Source organism: Chlorocebus sabaeus, chromosome X (genome assembly GCF_047675955.1).
Source record: "Chlorocebus sabaeus isolate Y175 chromosome X, mChlSab1.0.hap1, whole genome shotgun sequence".
NCBI lineage: Eukaryota > Metazoa > Chordata > Mammalia > Primates > Cercopithecidae > Chlorocebus > Chlorocebus sabaeus.
In genome coordinates this window covers 99,760,086-99,781,409 of record NC_132933.1, presented here as the reverse complement: position 1 = coordinate 99,781,409, position 21,324 = coordinate 99,760,086, and the positions used below count along the sequence as shown (strand labels likewise).

At 51.3% G+C, this 21,324-nt stretch overlaps 1 protein-coding gene across 1 annotated transcript in view; it reads right to left on the bottom strand.

Annotated features, from left to right (window-relative positions):
- Positions 1-21,324, bottom strand: part of IQSEC2 (IQ motif and Sec7 domain ArfGEF 2) — a 94,072-nt gene that overhangs the window by 19,634 nt on the left and 53,114 nt on the right. The window contains 4 exon segments of the mRNA XM_007991769.3: positions 282-443; positions 1,838-2,733; positions 6,422-6,823; positions 7,774-8,035. Of these exon segments, the coding sequence (XP_007989960.2) occupies positions 282-443; positions 1,838-2,733; positions 6,422-6,823; positions 7,774-8,035 (1,722 nt within the window).

Here is a 21,324-nt window from a genome sequence, read left to right as displayed (position 1 = left end):
GGCCCTTTCCATCGAGCCACTCATTTCAGAGACGGGCAAACTGAGGCCCAAAACAGGCCACAGGATGAGCACGTCTTGACCAGGGCCACATAGAAGACTTTAGGAATAGAGCCAAACAAGATCAGACCCCTTTGGGGCAGAAGGGTACGGGGGCAGGAAGGTCTATTCATCCTGTTTTGAAAAGTTTATTTGAGCTAAAGGGACAGGCTGCCCCCTTCCTCCCTCTTGCTGTCCTTTTCCAGGAATCCCTGGCCCAGCCTGCCCCATCCTGGGGTCCTCACTCCAACACGTCTCTGTTGAACTGCTTCTGCCGGTTCCCTAGGAATTCCCCTATCATCTGCCGGCTGAGGCCTTTCCGCTCCAGGATGAAGTGAGCCACTCCCACCGGTGTGTCTGACAGGAAGCCCCGCTCGATCAGATACTGGATACCCTTCTCTGGCTTCCTGCAGAAAGAGGGGAGGTAGATGAGATGACTGTCCTCCTGGAACTGTGCTCTCTGTCTCATTTGTTGAACTCATTTTGGGCCCAACTAAGTCCGGCCTCAGAGGACCAACGAAGTCAAATACATAATTTGATCCAATCCCATCATGGCGCAAATGAGAAAACTGAGGCCTAGAGAGAAGAAGCCACTTGCCCATTTCGAGGAGCTTCAAAATCCCAAGGTATCTTGAACCCAACATCCCCCTTCACTGGAGCTACACCACAATAGAAAGAAAATCAGTATCTAATGAGAGCCCGCTCTACGCCAGGAGCTCTGACCTTCCCAGCAAGAACCAAGGAGCAAGGTTGAGCACCTTCCCTGTGAGTCACAGACCCTCAGAGTAGGGAAGAAGTGAAGAGGTTACTTTGTTCCATATCCCACATCCCACACAGGCAGGTCTCACCAACTTCCTCTGAGTGTTTCTATAGACAAGGTGCTCCCTAGATTTCCAGGGAGCTGGGCCAAAATCTGGGTCACAGTTATCCCATATTCAGAACCCCAGAACCTTAGGACCCCACAAGGTTAAAATTTAGAAGGGACTGGTGCCATAGGAGTCTCAGATCCGTCACTTCCCAGTTGTATGACTTTGGACAATTCCTTTTACTTCTCCAAGCCTTGGTTCCTTATCTACAAAACAGGAACACTACTGCCTGCCTTGCTGAGTTATTGTAAGAATTAAATATAGGTGGCAGTGTTTAATAAGCTATAAAGATGTAAGGCATTCAAGTAATGGCTTATATTACATTTAATGTTTTCTAATTACATCTCATGTTTTCCAATATTTTCTAATCAAATGTCACACTCCCACCTCACTCCTAAACACCTGGCAGAAGACCAGGCACCTAGGAAGAGCTTAGTCACAGTCACTGAAGGGTCCAGCACACCACCCTGCCCCCAACATCTCTCACATACACATTCTGCTAGTGGTAGGTGGAAAAATAGAAGCCCAGGGGAGGAATGCACCTTGCCCAGGGCTATGCAGCGAGTCTGGCCAAAGGCCCACTCAGGGGCCAGATCTCCTGTTTCCCAGGCTAGGGCTCTTTCTACATCATATCACCTCCCCTCTAAAAAGGGAAGGTGGGGAGGACAAGTTTCAGAATCCATTTAGTGGGGTCATCTCACCCAAGATCACACAGTCAGCCAGAGGCAGTACTAGGACTGCCCAGGTGTGTTAAGGGACTCTCTGCTCTTTCACCCTGTTGCCAATCCTCTTCCCTGAATGTCTGGGGAGAAATACCGTTCCACAAAATGAAAGGATGACAGAACTGGGATCACTGCGTGGAGTTCTGTCCCAGGAACCCAAGTACCCGTGGCAGGGTAGGAAAGGGCGAGCAGGCTAGAATGGGCAGCACGCACTTGTTGAAAAGGTTGAGGCCGATTCGGTAGTGCCGCCTCTGGACCACATCATTGTTGAAAGCTGGCGAGTCCCAGCTGTGCCTTGTCTCCCGCTGGTAAGTCTGCTTGCACAGGCCAGTGGCCGGAGGCTCCCTTAGACTGTCCCGAGAAGAGGAGCCGGAGCTGCAGTTGATGGTCTCATTGGAATTGCTGGAGCTCTCGAGGCTCTCATTATCTCCACCATCAGAGTTCTCGCCTGCTGCCTCGCACTTCCCCAACCTCCGACCCCCAGCCACACCACTGGGCCCAGTGCCACTGTTGGGGGCTGGTGGCAGGGGCCCTGGTGGGGCTGGGGCTGGGCCCTCAGGGGCTGGGTAGTGGCGGTGTGGGATCGGGGCCCTGCCTGGTGGCCCCTTGTGCTTCAGGGTCCCATGGGGGCTGCAGCCATCAGCCTCATACACCAGCTGGCGGTGGACAGAGCCGCGATCTGAGCGGTCACTCAGGTCCACGGAGCTGTCACTAGGAGGCTCAATGGTAAGCAGGGGAAGGTGGGCGGCCCGCAGCCGGAAATCCCGGCACTCCAAGCACCCGGGACCCCTGCGAGTGCCTTCCTCACGGCTACCGTCTTCCCGGGTTCCTGATGGCACTGGTGGAGGAACTGGCGGGAGAGGGGCTGGCGCCCAGAACTCGGGCCGGCCCTGGGGTGGGGGTTCTGTGCTGGGCAGTCGCTCAGGGGATTGTTGGGGAACTGTGTCATCCAGGTAGAGGGGAAGGTCACTGAAGGATGTGGCCGAGCTGTCCTCTTGCTGTTCCTTTGACTCCCGCTTCTCCAGCTGGGCTGACCCTGGCTCCTCAGACATGGGCCCTGACGGGTGGCAGTTCAGGGCTTCGTCGATGGATTCAGCCAGAGACTTTACCTGTGCAGGCGGGAGAGGAGAGGAGGGAAAGGGAGAGAAAAGAAAGAAAGATAAAGGGAAGAATAGTGGAAAGTGGGAATGAGGGAGGGGGTAAGGGAAAAGGGGGAGTCTTCCTGGTAGGTCAGCAAGGAGGGTGGATTCCCCTCCCCCAGCCCTTACAAACTCTCTGTGGTCTATAAAATGACTCCCAGGGAACCATTGTGAGCTCACAGGAGCTGGGACTAATGCCCACGAGTTCCCCCACTCAGCTCACACCCCGATACATCCTTTGTGTCCATTTAGACTCAAGCCAAATGTTACCTCCTCCCTGATTCAAGCCACATTCTTGCCTCTGCCATCCCCCAGGGTCAATCAAAATCCCAGCTTCCTCTGTGGGAATTCTCTTAGGAAATCCATAACATTTGACCTTGAGCGTCTGGACCACAGCTGGTAATGCTCTTTCCCTGTGGTATCCAGACTCTAAACTGACCGCTCATGATCCCTGCCTCCTGGTATTCACACCCTAGGGTACCACATTGTACCAGAGTTAGTCTGTGTGACAAACAGCATATGGCAGAAGTGAATGTATGTCACTTCTGAAATTAGGTTTTAAAAGACTGCAGAGGCTGGGCATGGTGGCTCATGCCTGTAATCCTAGCACTTTGGGAGGCCAAGATGGGAGGATCCCTTGAGCCCAGGAGTTCAAGAAAAGCCTGGGCAACATGGCGAGACTCTACCTCTACAAAAAATAAAAACATTAGCTGGGTGTGGTGGCACACACCTGTAGTAGTCCCAGTGACTCAGGAGAGTGAGGCAGGAGGATCACTTGAGCCCAGGAGTTTGAGACTGCAGTGAGTTATGATCACGCCATTGCACTCCAGCCTGGCAACACAGCAAGATCCTGTCTCTAAAATTTTTATTTGTTTTTTTGAGACAGAGTCTCACTCTTGCCCAGGGTGGAGTGCAGTGGCACGATCTCAGCTCACTGCAACCTCCAACTCCCAGGTTCAAGCGATTCTCCTCCCTCAACCTCCCCAGTAGCAGGGATTACAGGCGCGCACCACCATGTTTGGCTAATTTTTATATTTTTAGTAGAGACGGGGTTTCGCCATGATGGACAGGCTGGTCTCAAACTCCTGACCTCAGGCAATCCGCCTGCCTTGGCCTCCCGAAGTGCTGAGATTACAGGTGTGAGCTACTATGCCCGGCCAAAAAAAAATTATTTAAATTTAAAAAAAAAAGACTGCAAAAAAATGTTTTTTAATTTACAAAATTAAAAAAAAAAAATTTAAATGACTGCAGCTTCCATCTTGAGCACTCTTGGTCGCTTGTCACTTGTACTCTTTCTCTCAGACCCCCCAACCTGGGGAAAGCCCATCACGAACAGTCCTATAGAGAGGCCCACAGGGTGAGGCATTGAATCCTCCTGCCAACAGCCAAGTGAGTGAGCTTGAAAGCAGACTGCCAGCCCCAGTCTAATCTTCAGATATTGCAGGCTCTCCCTACAGCTTGACTGCAACCTCATGAAAGGCCCTGAACCAAAACCACTCAGCCATGCTATTCCCAGCTTCCTGGCCCCCAGAAACTGTATGAGATAATAAATGTTTATTGTTTAGGCTCAGTCTCTTGGGTCAGTTTTAAGCTACCAAATTTGGGGGTAATTTGTTACACAGCTAACAGATAACGGATATACATCCCCATCAGACTTCAATAGCACTCAGAGCTGGGACCAGACCTGGTTCCCAGACTGATCTCCTATTTCCCATTCCTCCCTTGAGGGATGGATCCAGGCCTGGTTTCTCTTTCTAGCTCAGCTCAACACATTGCTTGACACAGAAGAGATGTTCAATTAAATCGTTGTGGTATGAATGAACAGATAAATGATATAGATCTTCCTTTCAATATTCCTGTCCTTCCCTCCACCTCTTCACCAGGTCCAAGGAGGCATGCCCAGGCTGATGGCAAGGCCAGATCATAGAGGTTAGAGCAGAGTGACTTTTTCTCTTTTTATTTTTATTTTTATTTTTTTTCTGAGACGGAGTCTCGCTCTGTCCCCCAGGCTGAAGTGCAGTGGCCAGATCTCAGCTCACTGCAAGCTCCGCCTCCCGGGTTTACGCCATTCTCCTGCCTCAGCCTCCCGAGTAGCTGGGACTACAGGCGCCCGCCACCTCGCCCGGCTAGTTTTTTGTATTTTTTAGTAGAGACGGGGTTTCACTGTTAGCCAGGATGATCTCGATCTCCTAACCTCGTGATCCGCCCGTCTCGGCCTCCCAAAGTGCTGGGATTACAGGCTTGAGCCACCGCGCCCGGCCGTGACTTTTTCTCTTATAAAGCTTCATCCATTCATTCAACAATCTCTACCAAGTACCTTCTTGGTTTTAGGAAGAAAACTAACATGTACTTAGCAGCTACTATGTACTAGGCGTTTTCATATATATTACCTGTATAGTTGCACTGAGTCTTCCAAATAGCTCTAAAAGGGTTTTCTCTCCATTTTATTTTCTCTCCATTTTATTGATCATGTTTCCGTGTGGTTAAACAGTTTGCCAAGGCCACACAGTTGGGAAATGGCAGAACTGGGATTCACACCTGGGCAAGTATGTTGACACACCCCAACCCTAGAACGATCTCCCACTACCTTTACTGCGTTACAATCCCACCCCTCCACGCTTTTGCTGATGCAACGCCTATGTAAGCAACACCCTTCCAAGTATTTCTAACTTGCTAAATCTTTTCTGTCTGGCAAGGCCCATCTCCAGTGCTGTTTTCTCAAGTGGGTTTTCTGTGGTTCTCCCAGAAGAAAGTTTCCTCCCCTTCCTCTGGGTTCCCAAGGTACCATACATTGTACTATAGCCTTTCTCATGACTCAGAGCACACTCTACTTCAGGAGACAGTAATGCACACATGTCTGCCATTTCCTACTGCACTGGGATCCTTGAGGATAAGGACCAATTCCAGGTCCTTAGCCTCAGTCTCCTCCTCTATTAAATGGGAATAATAATCCCTGTCTCACAGGTCTGGTGTGAGGCATACACAGCACTGGCACACAGTAGGAGCTCATTACCTGTGAGTTAAGCTTTATTTTATAGTAGATCAAGTTCCAAGTAGTGAGAACTTTTTTCTTATTTGTTCTATACACCCATATATATTTTTTCCCACAAGAAGGGAACAGCATGGAACACCCATATTTGTAACTTGCTTGTTTTAACAATGTAATTTCTGGCCAGGCGCAGTGACTCACGCCCGTAATCTCAGCACTTTGGGAGGTCGAGGCAGGTGGATCACCTGAGGTCACGAGTTTGAGACCAGCCTGGCCAACATGGTGAAACCCTGTCTCTACTAAAATACAAAATTAGCTGGGCATGGTGGCACATGCCTGCAATCCCAGCTACTCCAGAGAGTGAGGCAGGAGAATCACTTGAACCCAGGAGGCGGAGGTTACGGTGAGCCAGGATCGTGCCATTGCACTCCAGTCTGGGTGTCAAGAGCGAAACTCTGTCTCAAAAAAAAAAAAAAAAAAAAAAAAAAAGTAATTGCTATCTTGCCAGTTCTTTCTCATTATTCTCACAGTCCCAACTCAAATGGTAGCTATTTGCTGTTATTAAACGCCTGTCACGCAACTTCTTTCAGTTTGCAATCTAGGTAAAAAGTAGCAGGAGTAGCCAGAGCATGGGGATGGAGAAGAAAGGCTCTTTTCAGGGATCCTGACCTGTTTGGAGAAGGAGTCCTCTAGTTCTGTGATGTCATTAGAAAACTCTCCAGATGTGGTGACGGAGCTTCCACCACCATCGATGCCCCCACCACAGGAGCCCCCATATGGGAGCCCCCGTTCAAGCCGGTGGCTCCGGGCACCAGCCATGGCACCCTCGTCCAGCGAGGCAGGCTTGCCCTCGAAGTACGCGGGGTTCTGTGCCTTCTCATACTCCTCAAAGGAGAACTGCATCCGCATGTTGGAAAGGATGATGCGGCGGGACATGCGGCTCTCTGAGGCTGAGCTGCGTAGCCGCTCAAAGTTCTTGTTCATGCGGTACTGGCGGAAGGCTGTCTGGATGGTCCTGGCAGCTCTGCGGCTCAGGAAGGAGCCCCCATACTTCCTCTCCAGCATTTCCACCTGGCAGAGAAGGGTCGAGGGGAACAAGGTCAGAAAGTCATGGCAGCCTCATCTCCCTAGGCACTAAACCACACCACCCCCACTGGAGTCACCGCTGACTGCTTACAGCCACCAAAAGCGCCAGGCTAGGTGCTCAGTGTTGTCTCCTCACTTGAATTTCAGATAACACTGGTCAAATGGGATTGGATTATGTTTTGTTTTCTTATTTGCAAGAAGAACATATTGATCATTTGAAAACAGGAAACAAACAGAGAAGCCGATAAAAAGAAAGCAAGGTAAAAATACATGGAGAGCAAGAAGGAAAGAAAGGAGGAAGAGAGAGAATGAGAAAGGAGAAAGAGAGAGGGAGAGAGAAAGGAAGAGAAGGAAGGAAGGGGAGGAGGGAGGAGGAAAGGGAAGGAGGGAGGGAGGGAGGGAGGAAGGAAGGAAGGAAGGAAGGAAGGAAGGAAGGAAGGAAGGAAGGAAGGAAGGAAGGAAGGAGGGAATTACCTCCATTCCAAACACCTAACTAGAATATGTCCTTTGGTTTAGGGTATATGTTTTCGTATATGTCCTTCCAGTTTTTTCCTATATGTAGTATTTTGTTTTCCCTCCACCTTTTTTTTAGCTAAATAATCTATTGTATGGCACTCTTCTGAAAAGGTCAACTGATATGTGTGCTTCCCGTTAGACTGAGTTTTTTGGGGACCAGATCCAGGACTCATTCATCTTTACATCTCCAAGACCTGGGCAGGGAGCTCAGTAAATGTTTCTTGAGTGAATACAAGCCTCAGTGGATGGGTGGTGAATGAGTGCATCCCCAGTGGGGTGAAGGGTCCTGGGCCAGTCTTCTCCAACTCCAGCCTCATTTTCCCTCCCTGATTCCACCCCTAAGAGCCACATCCCAAACCCTCCCCTGGCGCTCTCTTGCATCCCGACTCCCATTCCCAACCAGACTGCCTCTTCTGCACCTTCTTGTCCTGCAGGTCTGTGGAGAGTTCATAGCTGTCCGATAGGGCCTTGGAGCGCTTTATCTCCTCCTCCTCCTGCTTCCTCAGGGCGACACTGGCTGGCTGGAGGCGTGCCCGTTGAGCCCAGGGAAGGCCCACTCCAGCAGGGGGGCCCCCCATGTGGCTGCTGGATGGGGGCAGCTGGCTCAGCCGGTAGGGGGGTTGGCTCCCAGGACTATCAACCGCTGTGCTCAGGTCACTGCCTGGGGCATCACCCTCCACACTGTGGGGATGAGATAAGATGAGCCAGGATGTTGGGACAGGAGAGGGGCCTACTGGGCCAGACTGAGAGTGGGTGAGCCAGATCCCTGCCCCCCCATCCCATCCACCCCAGCTTCCTCACAGATATAGGGACCCAACACTTACAGGCCAGGGTGAGTCCTAGCTCTTGGACTGTCTCCCCACTCCCACCCAAGTCCCTTCCCTTCCAGCCCCCTTGCCTTCACAGCAAGATCCTCTTAGACTCCTTTCCCTCAAGGATCTGTTTGGTCCCGTCCTCCTCACCCCTCACAGCCTTCTCCCCGAGACCACTCCCCTCCCAGTCTTGTCTCTTCATGCCCTTTTTTCTGTCCCCTCACAGCTCCACCCCTCCCCACAGACCTCTTCCCCTTACAGCTCCATCCCCTCCTGGCCTTGTCCCCAACACAGTGCGCTGTGATTTCCCTCCCAGTCCGAGTCCCAGCACCACCCCAGATTAGCTTCTTCGAAGCGCCACCCCCTCCCAGCCCTGTCCCAGCTGTGTGGGGCCCACCCCTGCACCCTGCCCACCCAGACTCTCCCCTCACCTACCCAGCCCTGCCCCCTGCAGCCTGGCCCCTGCCCCCTGGTGCCTGAACTCCAGGCCAGGCCAAGCCAGTTCCCAGGGTTCCCTGGCTGCGAGGGCAGGGCCAGCAGCAGGGCAGGGCGAGCAGCGACAGTGGGAGGCGCCTCCCATGCAGCATCCTCACAGGTAAAGAGCAGCCCTGCGGGGCAGCTTCCTTTTTCTCCTCATGGCCTCCTCTGCTCAGCTGGGGAAAGGGGGCAGGGGGGTCTCCACGCGTGGCAGGAGCTGGGCCCCGGGATTGCCCGCCCTGGTTTCCCAGAGCTGTTGTTCCACCAGAACTGCTCCCATGGTGCCATGGCAACCAGGCTGCCAGGGAACCCAGGTGGCGACAGAGCCCAGGCGCCTTGAGCCGAGCCTGCATGGTGAAGAGCTACAGAGGTGGGGAAGACAGGGAAGGAGTCGGGCGGGAAGGAACACGAAGGTGAGGCATGGAGGAGGCTGTGGGGGGAATAGGTGTGGCTGGGACCCAGAGAATGGTCTCATTATGGGGGGCACAAGGTTGGAGGCTCTTGGCTGATAAACAGGCAAAGGGGTACTCCCCAGCCCCTATTTGGCAGAGGGGAAGGCAAAGGGCAGAAATGGGCTGGGGTGGGTACTGGGGGGGACCCTACCAGTGCAGGAGCTTGAGCTGCAACAGGCCTGCCAGCCTTGCAGCAGAGCGCTTTGCACTGGGGGCTGGATGTGGCGTGAAGGCTGCGCCCACGAGGCCCGGTCTCGGGCTGCAGCACTGTGGAGCTCGGCTCCGCCCTGGGGGGAGCTCCCACCCATTGCTCACCCTCCACCCCAAATTCTCTTCCCTCCGGGGCCTGGGACGGTGGCCCTGACATCACCGCCGCTCTAGGGTTCAGCCCCAGCTCAGCCCACCCCCGGCATCCAAGATGTTCCTCTCCTCCCTGCCAGAACTGCAGGATCATGCCCACTAATCTCTCAAACCTCCCCTCCCAGCACACGGCTCAAGCCCAGTTTTGATCAACTGTCTCCTGTATGCATGAACCATCATCTATAACTTCCACTGCTCAGAAGAGATAGCCCAAGTCCCTTATTCTGGCATTTGAGGCTTCTCCAAGATACAACAGCTAATATTTATAGATCATTTAGTACATTTAGGTACCATTGTTACCACTTCACACTGAATAACCTGCTTACTCTTCAAGACAACCATATGATATAGGTACTGTAATTTATCTTCATTTTACACTTAAAGAAACTGAGGCCCAGAGAGGTTAAGTAACATATCTACGGTCACACAGCCACTAATGATAGAGCCCGGATTCAAATCCAGGCAGTCTGACTCCAGAGCCCACACTCTTAAACATTAAGCCATACTTCAGGGTTGGCTGCCAGCCCCCTACTCCATCCACCTGTCATTCCAGCCTGGCCCAGATCCTGCTTTTCCCAAATGCTCCACTGCTTTCTATCTCCAAAACTGCTCATACAGTACCTACCACTTGAAATGCAATCCCCATCGTCTCCGCCATCTGCAATCTGAGAAATTCCCCCACATCCTAGTTCCGTCAAGATTCAGGTCATATGCCACCACTAAGAAGCCCTCCTGAATCCCGCCTCCAGCCAGAAATTATTGCTGATCCTGTTCAGAGCTCCCACACACAGCACATGTCTGTCCTGCTTTTTATGGCACAGGTTAGCTTTGGCAAAGCGTGACAGCTATTTGTGTTCATGACTCCCAGAATCCCAGCTCAGGAAGAGAGTTTGATAATCTCCCAGCTAACACAGAGCACACAGCCTGGAACACAGTAGGTGCTCAATAAAAACTGCCGTCCAGAGGGAGTCAATGAATGTGCTCAGGAGGCTGCTCTAAGAAATACTTTCTCCTGAACTTTTACCATAGCCTCCAATCTCCTCTTCCAACCCAGTCTTTACCCTGTGGCCAGTGAGAGCTTTCAAAAGTACAAATCTGGGCCAGGCGTGGTGGCTCACTCCTATAATCCCAGCACTTTGGGAGGCTGAGGCGAGCATGAGGCCAGGAGTTCAAAACCAACCTGGGCAACATGGCGAAAACCCGTCTCTACTGAAAATACAAAAATTAGCCGGGCGTGGTGGTGGGCGCCTGTAACCTCCTGCTGAGGCAGGAGAATCGCTTGAATCCAGGAGGCAGAGGTTGCAGTGAACCAAGATCGCGCCACTGCACTCCAGCCTGGGAGACAGAGCGAGACTCTGTCTTAAAAAAACAAACAAACAAAAAACAAACAAAAAAAACCCAACAACAACCAAAAGTACAAATCTAGGCCAGGCACCATAGCTCATGCCTGTAATCCCAGCACTTTGGGAGGCCAAGGTACGTGGATCACCTGAGGTCAGGAGTTCAAGACCAGCCTGGCCAACATGATGAAACCACATCTCTACTAAAACTACAAAAATTAACTGAGCATGGTGGGCCTGTAATCCTAGCTACTTGGGAGGCTGAGGCAGGAGAATCACTTGAACCCAGGAGACGGAGGTTACAGTGAGCTGACATCGCACCACTGCACTCCAGCCTGGGAGATAGAGTGAGACCGTCTCCAAAAAACAAAAAAAGTACAAATCTAGTTGGGCACAGTGGCTCACACTTGTAATCCCAGCTACTCCAGAGGCTGACATGGAAGGATCACTTAAGGCCAGGAGTTGAAGACCAGCCTGGGCAACATGGCAAAACCTCATCTCTACCAAAAATACGAAAAAATTATTCGGGTATGGTGGCGGGCCCCTGTAGTCCCAGCTACTCGGGAGGCTGAGGCACAAGAATTGCTTGAACCCGGGAGGTGGAGGTTGCAGTGAGCCAAGATTGTGCCACTGCACTCCAGCCTGAGTGACAGAGCGACACTCCATCTCAAAAAAATAAAATAAAAATAAAAAATTAGCCAGACGTGGTGGCACGTGCCTTTGGTCCTAGCTACTAGGGAGGCTGAGGCAGAAAAATCGCTTGAGCCCAGGAGGTCAAGGCTGCAGTAAGCCGTGATGGTGCCACTTCACTCCAGCCTGGGCAACAGAGTGAAACCCTGTCTCAAAAACAAAAACAAAAACAAAAACAAACCATACTAACCTAAATTCTCTCACTAAAACCCTTCCACAGTGCCAGATAACTCACTCAACAAACAACAACTGAGCACCTTCTGTATGCCAGGCACAGTGCTGGGTGCTGGAAATATACTAGTGAGCAAAATGCACAAGAACATTCTCAGGGAGGTGATGTTCTAGCGAGGGAATGGGTGTGGCTGGGACCCAGAGAATGGTCTCATAATAGGGGGCACAAGGTTGGAGGCTTAGAGAAGAAAGAAACAAGTAAATATATCCTGCCATTTCAGGTAGTGGTGAAGTGCTAGGAAGGAAAATAAAGCAGATTGCAAAAAGGTGCTATTTGAGATGTGGTGCTCAGGGAAGGCCTTTCTGGAGCAATGGCATATAAGCAGAGTGCTGATGGAAGTGAGAGTAAGTTGCAGGGCAAAGGCAGTAGCAGTCCAGAGAGAGGGTACAGCCAGTGCAAAGGCCCGGAGGTAGAACAGAGTGAATGAGAGGAGATAGGAGATAAGATCAGAGAGGTCATGGGGGCCAAATCGGAAAGGGCATGAGCCTACAATAAAGACTTTGGTGTTTGCTCTGATTGAGGTGAGCAGAGGAGGGACATGATCTAACTTGGGTGTTCCAGGAATCAGCAGCCATGGGATAACCTTCAACTTCCTCAATGTGGCCATGGATGGCTCTCCTGACTTGTGCCCCCACCTCATATATTCTCTGCCCCATTGCCCCAACCTGGCTACCTCCTGCTCAGCCTTCAACACTCAGCTCAGGTGTGCCTTTCCATGCCTGCCTGCCTGCTCCACACAGGCTGCCTTACACCAGCTCCTCTCGGGCTGCTGTAGGGCCCTGTTGTCACCTCTAATTCCTAGGACAAAGGCACTACTTAGCTCATTGAATTCTTGAAACTTATCAAGGCAAGCACCATTAGCCTCATTTTATAGATGAAGACACTGAGGCTCAGAGAGGTGATATAAACTTGCTCAAGGTCACATAGTTATTAAGTAAAAAAGCTAGGATTCAAACCCAGGGCCCAGGCTTTTCATGACATCTTGCTGCCTCTCCTCACTCCCAGCTCTGTGCTGCCCCTGGCTCTGCACTCTTTGGCAATTCCTCCCTTGAGAGCTCACCCCCTGTTTTGGTTGCAAAGGGAATAGTGGCAGGGAGGTCGGGCTGTCAGCACAGCCTCCCACAAGGGAGCCTGGCAAAAAAAAGGAGGGTGCTTGAGGGTGTTGCTTCTGATATCACACATACTGCTGAAGAAACAGCACTGGGGATGTGGAATCCCTCAAGTCAGAGCCCCCAGAACAACACTTGGGAACATGCTGATCACATGGAAAATCTCTCTTCTTCTTTTTCTCCCGCACACATACACACACATGCGCACACAGAGACAGAGAGAGAGCCTGTTGTAGAGTAAGATGCTGGGCAGGCCGAGGCTCAGGTCCTGACTGCCACTGACCAGCTGTGTAAGCCCAGGCATGTCACTTTTCCTCTCTGCACCTCAGTTTCTCATCTGTGCAGGGTCAAGCAAAACCAATTCCTTCTTTGGATTCCTGGACTTCAGAAAGGGTCTGGGAGCCGCCCGCCCCCCCCGGACTCTTCCCAGCCAGGAGCAAAACATCTGCATGTGCACACACACACACACACTCACACACATGCACGCAGAGGTACAATAACACAGACACATCCAAAGGCAGACAAACCTAGAAACAAAAACACATCCACAGACACATGAAAATAGACACAAACACATGCAGACATGCACATATACAGACATGATCACACACACACACACATGCCCATGTGCACTGTCTGCTGGGCTATTCTGTGGGGGAAATTGGAGAGCATCCTCTGCAGAGGGGGAAATAAGCTATGTTACACAAATAACCACAGTACAAAGCAGAAAGTTATCAGGGCTGGGGAACAGAGGAAGTGCTGGGGGAGTGCAGGAGAGAGATCCCTTCTGTTTGGGGGTGGTTGAGCAGAATAAAAATAAACTCACACTTACTGCGCACCTTCCCTGTGTCAGGCATTTTCCACACATTATTTAATCTGCATGGCAAACGTGAGGGAAGAATTAGGATTCCTATTTTGCAGATGAAGAAAAAAACTCCAAGAGGGGAAATGACTGCCAAAGGTCTCAGAGCTAGCAAGTGGCAGGACAGGGATTCAAACCCCAAAGCTTGTGCTAGTTCCTCTGCTGCCTGGAAGGCTTCCTTGGGGAGGAAGCTTGTGGACTGGGTCTTGCCTGGAAGGAGTTGGTAGAGATGAAGAGTGAGGGAACATTGTGTGCCAAAGCACTAAGATGGGGAGAAGCAGTGTAGGATGTTCCACAGGGATCTGGGGTTGGCCTGCCCATGGCAGGGGCACTAACCCTCCTCGAATGCTGCTCCTAATGGGAGGTCTTCTCTCCCTCCTTCCCTTTATTGGCACTGCCCGGAACCAGGCAGCCAGCAGGGGATGGGATCAGGATGCAGTTGCCATGGAAACGAATGGGGGCTGTTGCCATGGATATCATAAGATGAGGGCAAGAGGAAGCTAGGGATGGTGAGGACTATCCCCATGACAACTTAGGTGGCAGTGGGGGGAACGGGATGGACCGGAAGTAGAGACAAGAAGACAAGACGAGGAGGTCATTGCACCTGGATGGGGCCAGGGGCTTTGGGTTCTGGAAGGAGCAGACTGGGCCAGAAGACTGGACCCAGTGGCAGGGGAGAGAGGAGGCAGGGGGACTGCAGCCACCTCTCCCTCCAATATTTCTTCGGCAAGCTAGTTCTGCTGCCCAATCCCAGTGTCACAGGGATTCTAAGCCCGAGTCCAGCCTCGCTTCGCACAGGAACTGACAGGGGAGAAAGAAGCCTTTGAAGGAGCTGAGCTGACTGGGTATGCAGTGGGCATACACAGGCTTTGGGAGCGCACAGACCCGGGTTTGAATCCCAGCTTTGCTGCTGTGCAGCCCTAAAAATAATAGTTGTCATTTACTGAGTTGTCATTTTGCTAGGCTGAGCAACTTTGCAAGGTCTGGGTTGTTCTCTCTGAGGAGGACAGCACAGATGATGAAACCTGCCCGAAACCTTGAAGCTTGGCACTGGTAGAGCCAAGATTCAAACAAAAATGTATCTGAACACAAAGCTCGTGCTCTTAGCAGCACCCCACCCTCTGTTGCAGGCACTACTGAGCAGTCCCTCCAAGGTGCAGTCCTTGTATTCTTCATCTCCCCGTGCCTTCCCACAGTGGCACACAAGGGATTGGATGCTGGGTAAATATTTGTGGAGTGGGTGAATGAGGAAGCAACCCAGGAGGAAGCAGGAAGGACTGAGTTTAGATGGAAGAAGCTCCTGACTTCAAGAGCAATGACTCATGGATGTGGCTGGCCAAGGGTGGCAGAAGATGCACAGAGCTGGGATGGACTGGACGGACTAGGCTTTATGAACCATCCAATCCCACAGACCCAAATGGAGGTCCAGAGAGTCAAAGTGACTTGCCCAGGGTTGCACAAGACAAGAATCCCCCTCACTTCTGGCCAGCATCCCACTCTTAGCTTCAGAAGCCCCTCTGAATCGGGCCTGTCTCCCCACTTCTCACCTCCCACCCTGCCCTGTAAGTTCCTCAATGTCATAGGCAACAGCAGGCTACTTGCAATTCCTATACTACAGCAAGCTGATCCACATCACCAAGCCCATGATCATACTCTTCCTTTGTTTCTTCTGCCCAGAATGTCCTCTGTCTCCCCTTCACCCCTGGACTTGTTTGGTCTGGGTGAGCTCATCTTCATCTTGCAGTACCCTGAGCAGGTTGGTCCTTCTGGGAAGTCAATGCTGACTCACTCCTGCCCCTCGCAGAACATGACAGGGTCAGTGACTCCCTCCCCTGTGTCTTGTGCATACCCATATATCACAGTCAGTCTTTCTCCCTGGCTAACTTGTGGTTCTCTCTTAAAGTGTCCGTCTCCTACCCCAAACCCCTGTCCTGTTTCCCAAGGGCAGCGACCCGGTGTGATTCACCTTTTCGAACCTATGGCGCTCATGCCAGAGCTAAGCACACAGCAGTTACTCAGCAGCCACCCTGGGTCCTCGAAGACCACAGGTAGAAATCACGTGTGTCTGTGTGTGTGTGACCATCCTGCCTGACAACTGTCACCCTAAAGGCCACAGCCTCACATGCTTAAAAGCCACCCACACCCAGCCTTGTGATTACATCCACCAGACACACACATCAAGGCTGCCAGGTACATAAAGCCACCACTTCACACAATCAACCTCACACTCAGAATTCCTCACACCCAGTCTCACATCATCACATTTCCTCAGCCCTGCAGCAGTGTGCACAGTCTCGCGACCGTGAGACCTGCAGAGCCTCGTGCAAAGACATGTGTGAGGATGCCCGGGCACATGGAGACCATGCGTGCACACATATTTGTGTCACGGCTGATCAAAACCCTGCCCCCTTCCCACAGCACAAGGCCTCTGCCCGATTCAGTCAATTCAGTTGCCCACAGGTCGGGAGGGCCATCTGACCCTGACTTGCCTCCTCCCTCCATGTAGTTGAACTCCCATCCTCACCCCCACACTTGCTTCTCTCTCCATTCAGTGGAAGGGTGGAATGGTCTCCTCGTCCCCAGTCCCAGGTCTCTTACATTCACACACCCTGGAGAGCGGAATGAACAGAGTAATGTACCCACCATTCCTCTGCATGACCCTGGAGTTCTCCCCTAGGTTTTTGTCTATGTGGTCCCTGTCTCCTGTAATGCCTTCTCACCCCTTGCCACCTCTTCAAACCCTTACCAGCCTTCAAGGCTCAACTCTTGCACCGCTTCCTCCAGCAAGCCCTCCTGGACACCACATCTCCCCACCCACCTTGACATCTCCTTCCTTTCTGGGCCAGGGACAAAATGTGCTCGTTACTGAAGCCATTCCTGTCCAGTCATTTTAACCCTTTGCATCCTTCCTACTTTCCCAAAGGATTTCTCATCTCCCATCTCCCCCGGGAGATGGAGAACTCACAGAGGACATAGCCACTGTCATGCTTTCAAAAAAAAAATCTTTTTGTAGAGATGAGGTCTCACTATGTTGCCCAGGCTGGTCTGAAACTCCTGGCCTCAAGCCATCCGCCTGTCTCAGCCTCCCAAAGGGCTGGGATTACAGGTGTGAGCCACCACACCTGGCCTCTGTCTTACTTTGGATCTCTCACAGTATTTAGCGTCAGGTCTTGTACCCAGTAAGGGCTCAAACAATGCTTTGTTGGGTAGAATGAGGAAGAGTAAATAAGAGAGACAGGCAGGGAGGGAGGGGAGAAATAAATGAGACTTTGAATGGGTGAATGAGTAGATGAGTTGAGCAAGTAAGGCAATAAGTGAGGGAAGGAGGTGAGGTTCTAGGAAACCTAGAGGTTCAATGTGATAGGGATGCTGAAGGGAGGGAGGAAAGAAAAGACAGGAGAAAACTCTCACTTGGGCCTTAATCAAAATAAGAACCACCAATCACAGCACACTTGCCCAAAAGTGCACAAGCCCCTATGCTGGACTCGTTGTGTTCTTTCTTGTTAATCTTCATGACAACCCAGAGAGGTAGATACATTCTCACTGTACTCAGGAGGAAAACAAAGCTCAAGGAGAAGAAAAAACTTGCTCAAGGTTATACAGATGTAAGTGGCAGAACCAGAAGGTAAACTCAGATTTGTCTAATACCAAAGGCTCAGAGAGGAAAAGTCGGGGGTATGAGCCCACTTTGGGGTCTCCCGGTTGTGCTCCTAACACAGACACATCATGGAAAGTGTGAGTCCTACAAACCCGTAAAGGACATCTTCCACCCTCCAGTTGACAGCCTCCAGGGAGTCTTAGAACCAGCCTCTGGCCAAGTGCAGGGAATATTTAGGGTTGCTGCATAGGGGGGAAATGGCTTCCTCTCAGATTCAGAGATCCCTAAAGTTGTAGAATCAGAACCTTAAAAGTAAACGATCAAAGAATCTAAACATTGCAGAATATTAAAATTGCATCTTCAGAATTTGTTCAAATGGTAGAATTATGCAATCTTAAAACCACAGGATTGGAGAATCCCAAAATCATTGCATTGTAGAAATAGAAATCATAAAATTGCAGTGGAATGTGTCACTGAATCATTGTCTATTAAATTCACATAATCATAGCTTCTTAAAACTGTAGCATCTCAGATTCACAAAATGTCACAGCTGGAAGAGCCATTGGAGACCCTCTAATCCAACCCTTCTCCTTTCTACAGATGGGAAAACTACATGTCAGAGAGGTCACGCGACACGTCCAAGGTTAGTCTGCCCGTGTTGGGAGTCATTCACGCATTTATTGAGTGCCTCCTGGGTGTTGACGAAACCACGAGTCAAACCCTACTCTCTTTCCCGGCCCCTATTCCCAGTCCTGAATAGGAAAGAGGGCAAGGCCCTGGTGGGGATGGGAAGAGGGAAGTAGGGGTGGGTGGAATATACATCAGACAGAGAGAAGAGATCAGCTTTTATTGATGGAAATTCCTTTGTACACAGCAACACGTACTCTGAGAGGCCTTTTCCTCCTGATCATATTTACAGAGCACTATGGGAGTGGCAGAGGGCGTGGGGTGAGGCCTTCAAGCAGTGGAGGAGATGGCAGCAATGGCCACAGCAAGGGAACAAATGACAGGGAACTAGACAGGCTGGGTCCTGCCCCCGTCTGGTCCTCTGAGCCCTAGGCACCCTGCATCTCTGTTTGTGCTCACAGAGGACAGAGGTAGGTCCTTGGGATGTCATTTGGAGACCTCTCCAGTAGTGGCAGGCTCCAGGGTGCCTGGGAAGTGGGAGTGCGGGTACAGGAGGGTCCAGGTTCCAAGCTCCAAGCTCCAAGTTCTGCTTCTCCCACATTTTAGTCGAACCTAGGGCTCCAGCTCTCTTTAATTCAGGGGCTGGAGTCCAGAGGAGACAGCAGTGGGGATGGGAATTCCAAGAAGGAGGTGGGGGGAGAAAGGGGTATGATGCTTGCCCATCTGGTTCCTGAAGCAGGGGACAGGGTCCCATGGGGGATCTGTGTGGGCATGGGCAGGGGGAAGGAGGGGCTGGTTAAGGCTTTTGCTTCTGCATAGAAAATGGCCCTTGTCCTCTCAGTTACCGAGAGGAGGGACTACTGCACTCGGAGGCCGGACAGCAGAACTGGTGAGCGTCTTCCTCTTCCTCTTCCTCAGTCTCCTCCTCCTCCTCCTCTTCCCTGGGGCCAGGAAGGGCGGGGTAGAGGCCACAGGCGGCGGGTGACAGAGAGAGGCAGAGGCATTAGTTTGCAGAGCAGGGGAGATACGCAAAGGGCCAGGACCGGAACCAGAAGTTGGGACGAGAATGGGGGTCAGGGTCGGGAGGCCAGTGTGATGGATTATCCAGGGCCACACCCAACTCAGTGTGCTGGGACAGCCCTCCCCCACACCCAGCCTGGGCTCAGTCTTAAGGTCACCCTCAGCGTATATCAACTCCCTTTCTAACCCTGCCAGGTGCCTGACCCTCATTTTAACATAATAACAGCAACCTGCTCTCATTTTGCACGCATCATCTCACTTAGCCCCTACAACAGCTCTGCAGAGGAAAATTTTAGAGATGAGGAAATTAAAGCTCAGAGAGGTTAGATAACTTGCTCCAGGTCACACAGCTGGGTAAGTGGTAGAGTCAGGATTTGAACCCAGAGTTCTTAGAGCTCCAAGTCTCAGACTCATCCCACTAGGTCCTTTGGGTGAACTTGGCACTATCTCTAGAAACCCACCCCGTTCTTGAAGGACGAGGATTTGTATTTCCTGAAGGTTCAGGCTCAGGAAAATGGGAGATACTTGGAAATGGAGTATGGGAAGCCCACAGCTTTGGAGGCAAACAGACCTGGGTTCAAATCCCAGCTCTACAAGTGGTTCCAGGCTATATGCCCTCTAGCGCATTACTGTCACTCTTGGAGCCTCAGTTTCCTCGTCTGTAAAAATGGGGCTCGTGATGTGAACCTCCCAGGACTGTTGCAAGAACTAGAACATATATCAAGTGTCTGGCAAACAACAGCAATGGGAACATGGTGGTAATTATTGTTAACTACTCGTAAGCCAAATCTAATTCCCAAAGTGGCCGTCTGCCCACACAGAAGCAGCCATAGCAGTGGGAGAAGAGTCGCTGAAGGAACAAGCACCTATCCCTAGGGTGCTGCTGAGCAGTACCAGGGGCCAGGCTGCACGTGGCATTCACTGGTGCTGGGCTACAGTTTCATATGGTGGATGGACAGACAGTTGGGATGGGAGGGGACCAGGTGGCTTGGGAGTGACAAGGCTGACCTTCTGGGGACAGGCAAGGAAACAGTTACCTTCATTCCCAGACCCCTTGGCTCAGGGGATGCAGGAATTATGGAATCCAGGAAACTGGAAGAATGGGAAGAGGTGGGAAGGAATGCAGACAGGGAAGGGAAGGGAAAGGAAGGGAAGGCACTGCTGTCCATCTGATGGACAGACAAGCACACACATGCACGCACACGCCTTTCTCAGACTCAGAGCTCCCTCTGACACATTGTTCCACGGACTTCCTGAATCAGCAAAATCACATGAAGCAGTTCTGGGCAAGTAGCCCTCCCTTTCTGAGTGTCCCATTCTTCATCTATAAAAAGAGAAGATCCACACCTCTCGAGGCTGTCATGAGGAACAAATAATATTCCATTCCCACCCCTCACTCCCCTCTTTTCCAGGCCAGGCCACTGCTTCCTCTCCCCCTAACACTGCAGTCACCTCCTGATTTCTTCTCCCTCCATTCTTGAACCACATTAGCCTTCCTAAAGCCCACCTTCAAGCATGCATCTCTTCTACTCAGACACCCACTGCCTCCTGGATAAAGTTCAGGGTCCTCAAGTTGGCATTCAAGGCTCTCCCATCATATGGCCTCACCAGGCCTTTCCTGTTAGATGGCAAAAGCGCAGGCTATGGAGTCAGACGGACCTGAGTTTCAATACCAGCCCCATCATTTACTAGCCGGATGACCTTGGGTTCATTTCTTCACCATTCCAGGACTCACTTTCCTTACCTGCAAACTGAGGAAATACCTATTCTGCAGGGTCCGGTGGGACTAAAGGAATTCAAATATGCACTAAGCAAGGCTGGTGCTTAGTGCATGGTAACTATTATTATAACAACCATTATAGTGGTATCCATGTTCCCTACTCACTCATGCCCAGCCTTCATCAAGCTAGCTTGTTCATTATTCCATCAGCATGCCCGGCCTTTTCACATCTCTATGTGTGTGCTGATTCTGTTTCTTCCACTTAGAATACTCTTCCCTCTGCACAGGTCTTTGCCTATTACCATCCTTTCTGAATTTCCTGACCCAGCTCAAGTGCCACTTCCTAAGGAAGTCCTAGCCAGAAGTATTCTCTGCTTCCTCCCAGCTCCAGCATCCATTCCCTTGGCCAGGGCTCTCCATTTGTTGCTTTGAACTTTTCCTGAAGCATTTTTTTTGCTAACCCCCCAGTACCCTTGTATCCCCACCACTACCACCACTTTGCTCCTCTGTAAGAAAGAGGGGGCCCCTCTAGCATTTAAGGCCAGTCTCTTCACCTGGACTCTGGAGCCCATCCCCATTACTTCCTCCACAATAATCATCCCCTCTCCCTCCTGCGTTTTCAACCTCTCCCCTTCTGTTGCCTCCTTCCTATCAACATTTATAGAAGCTCA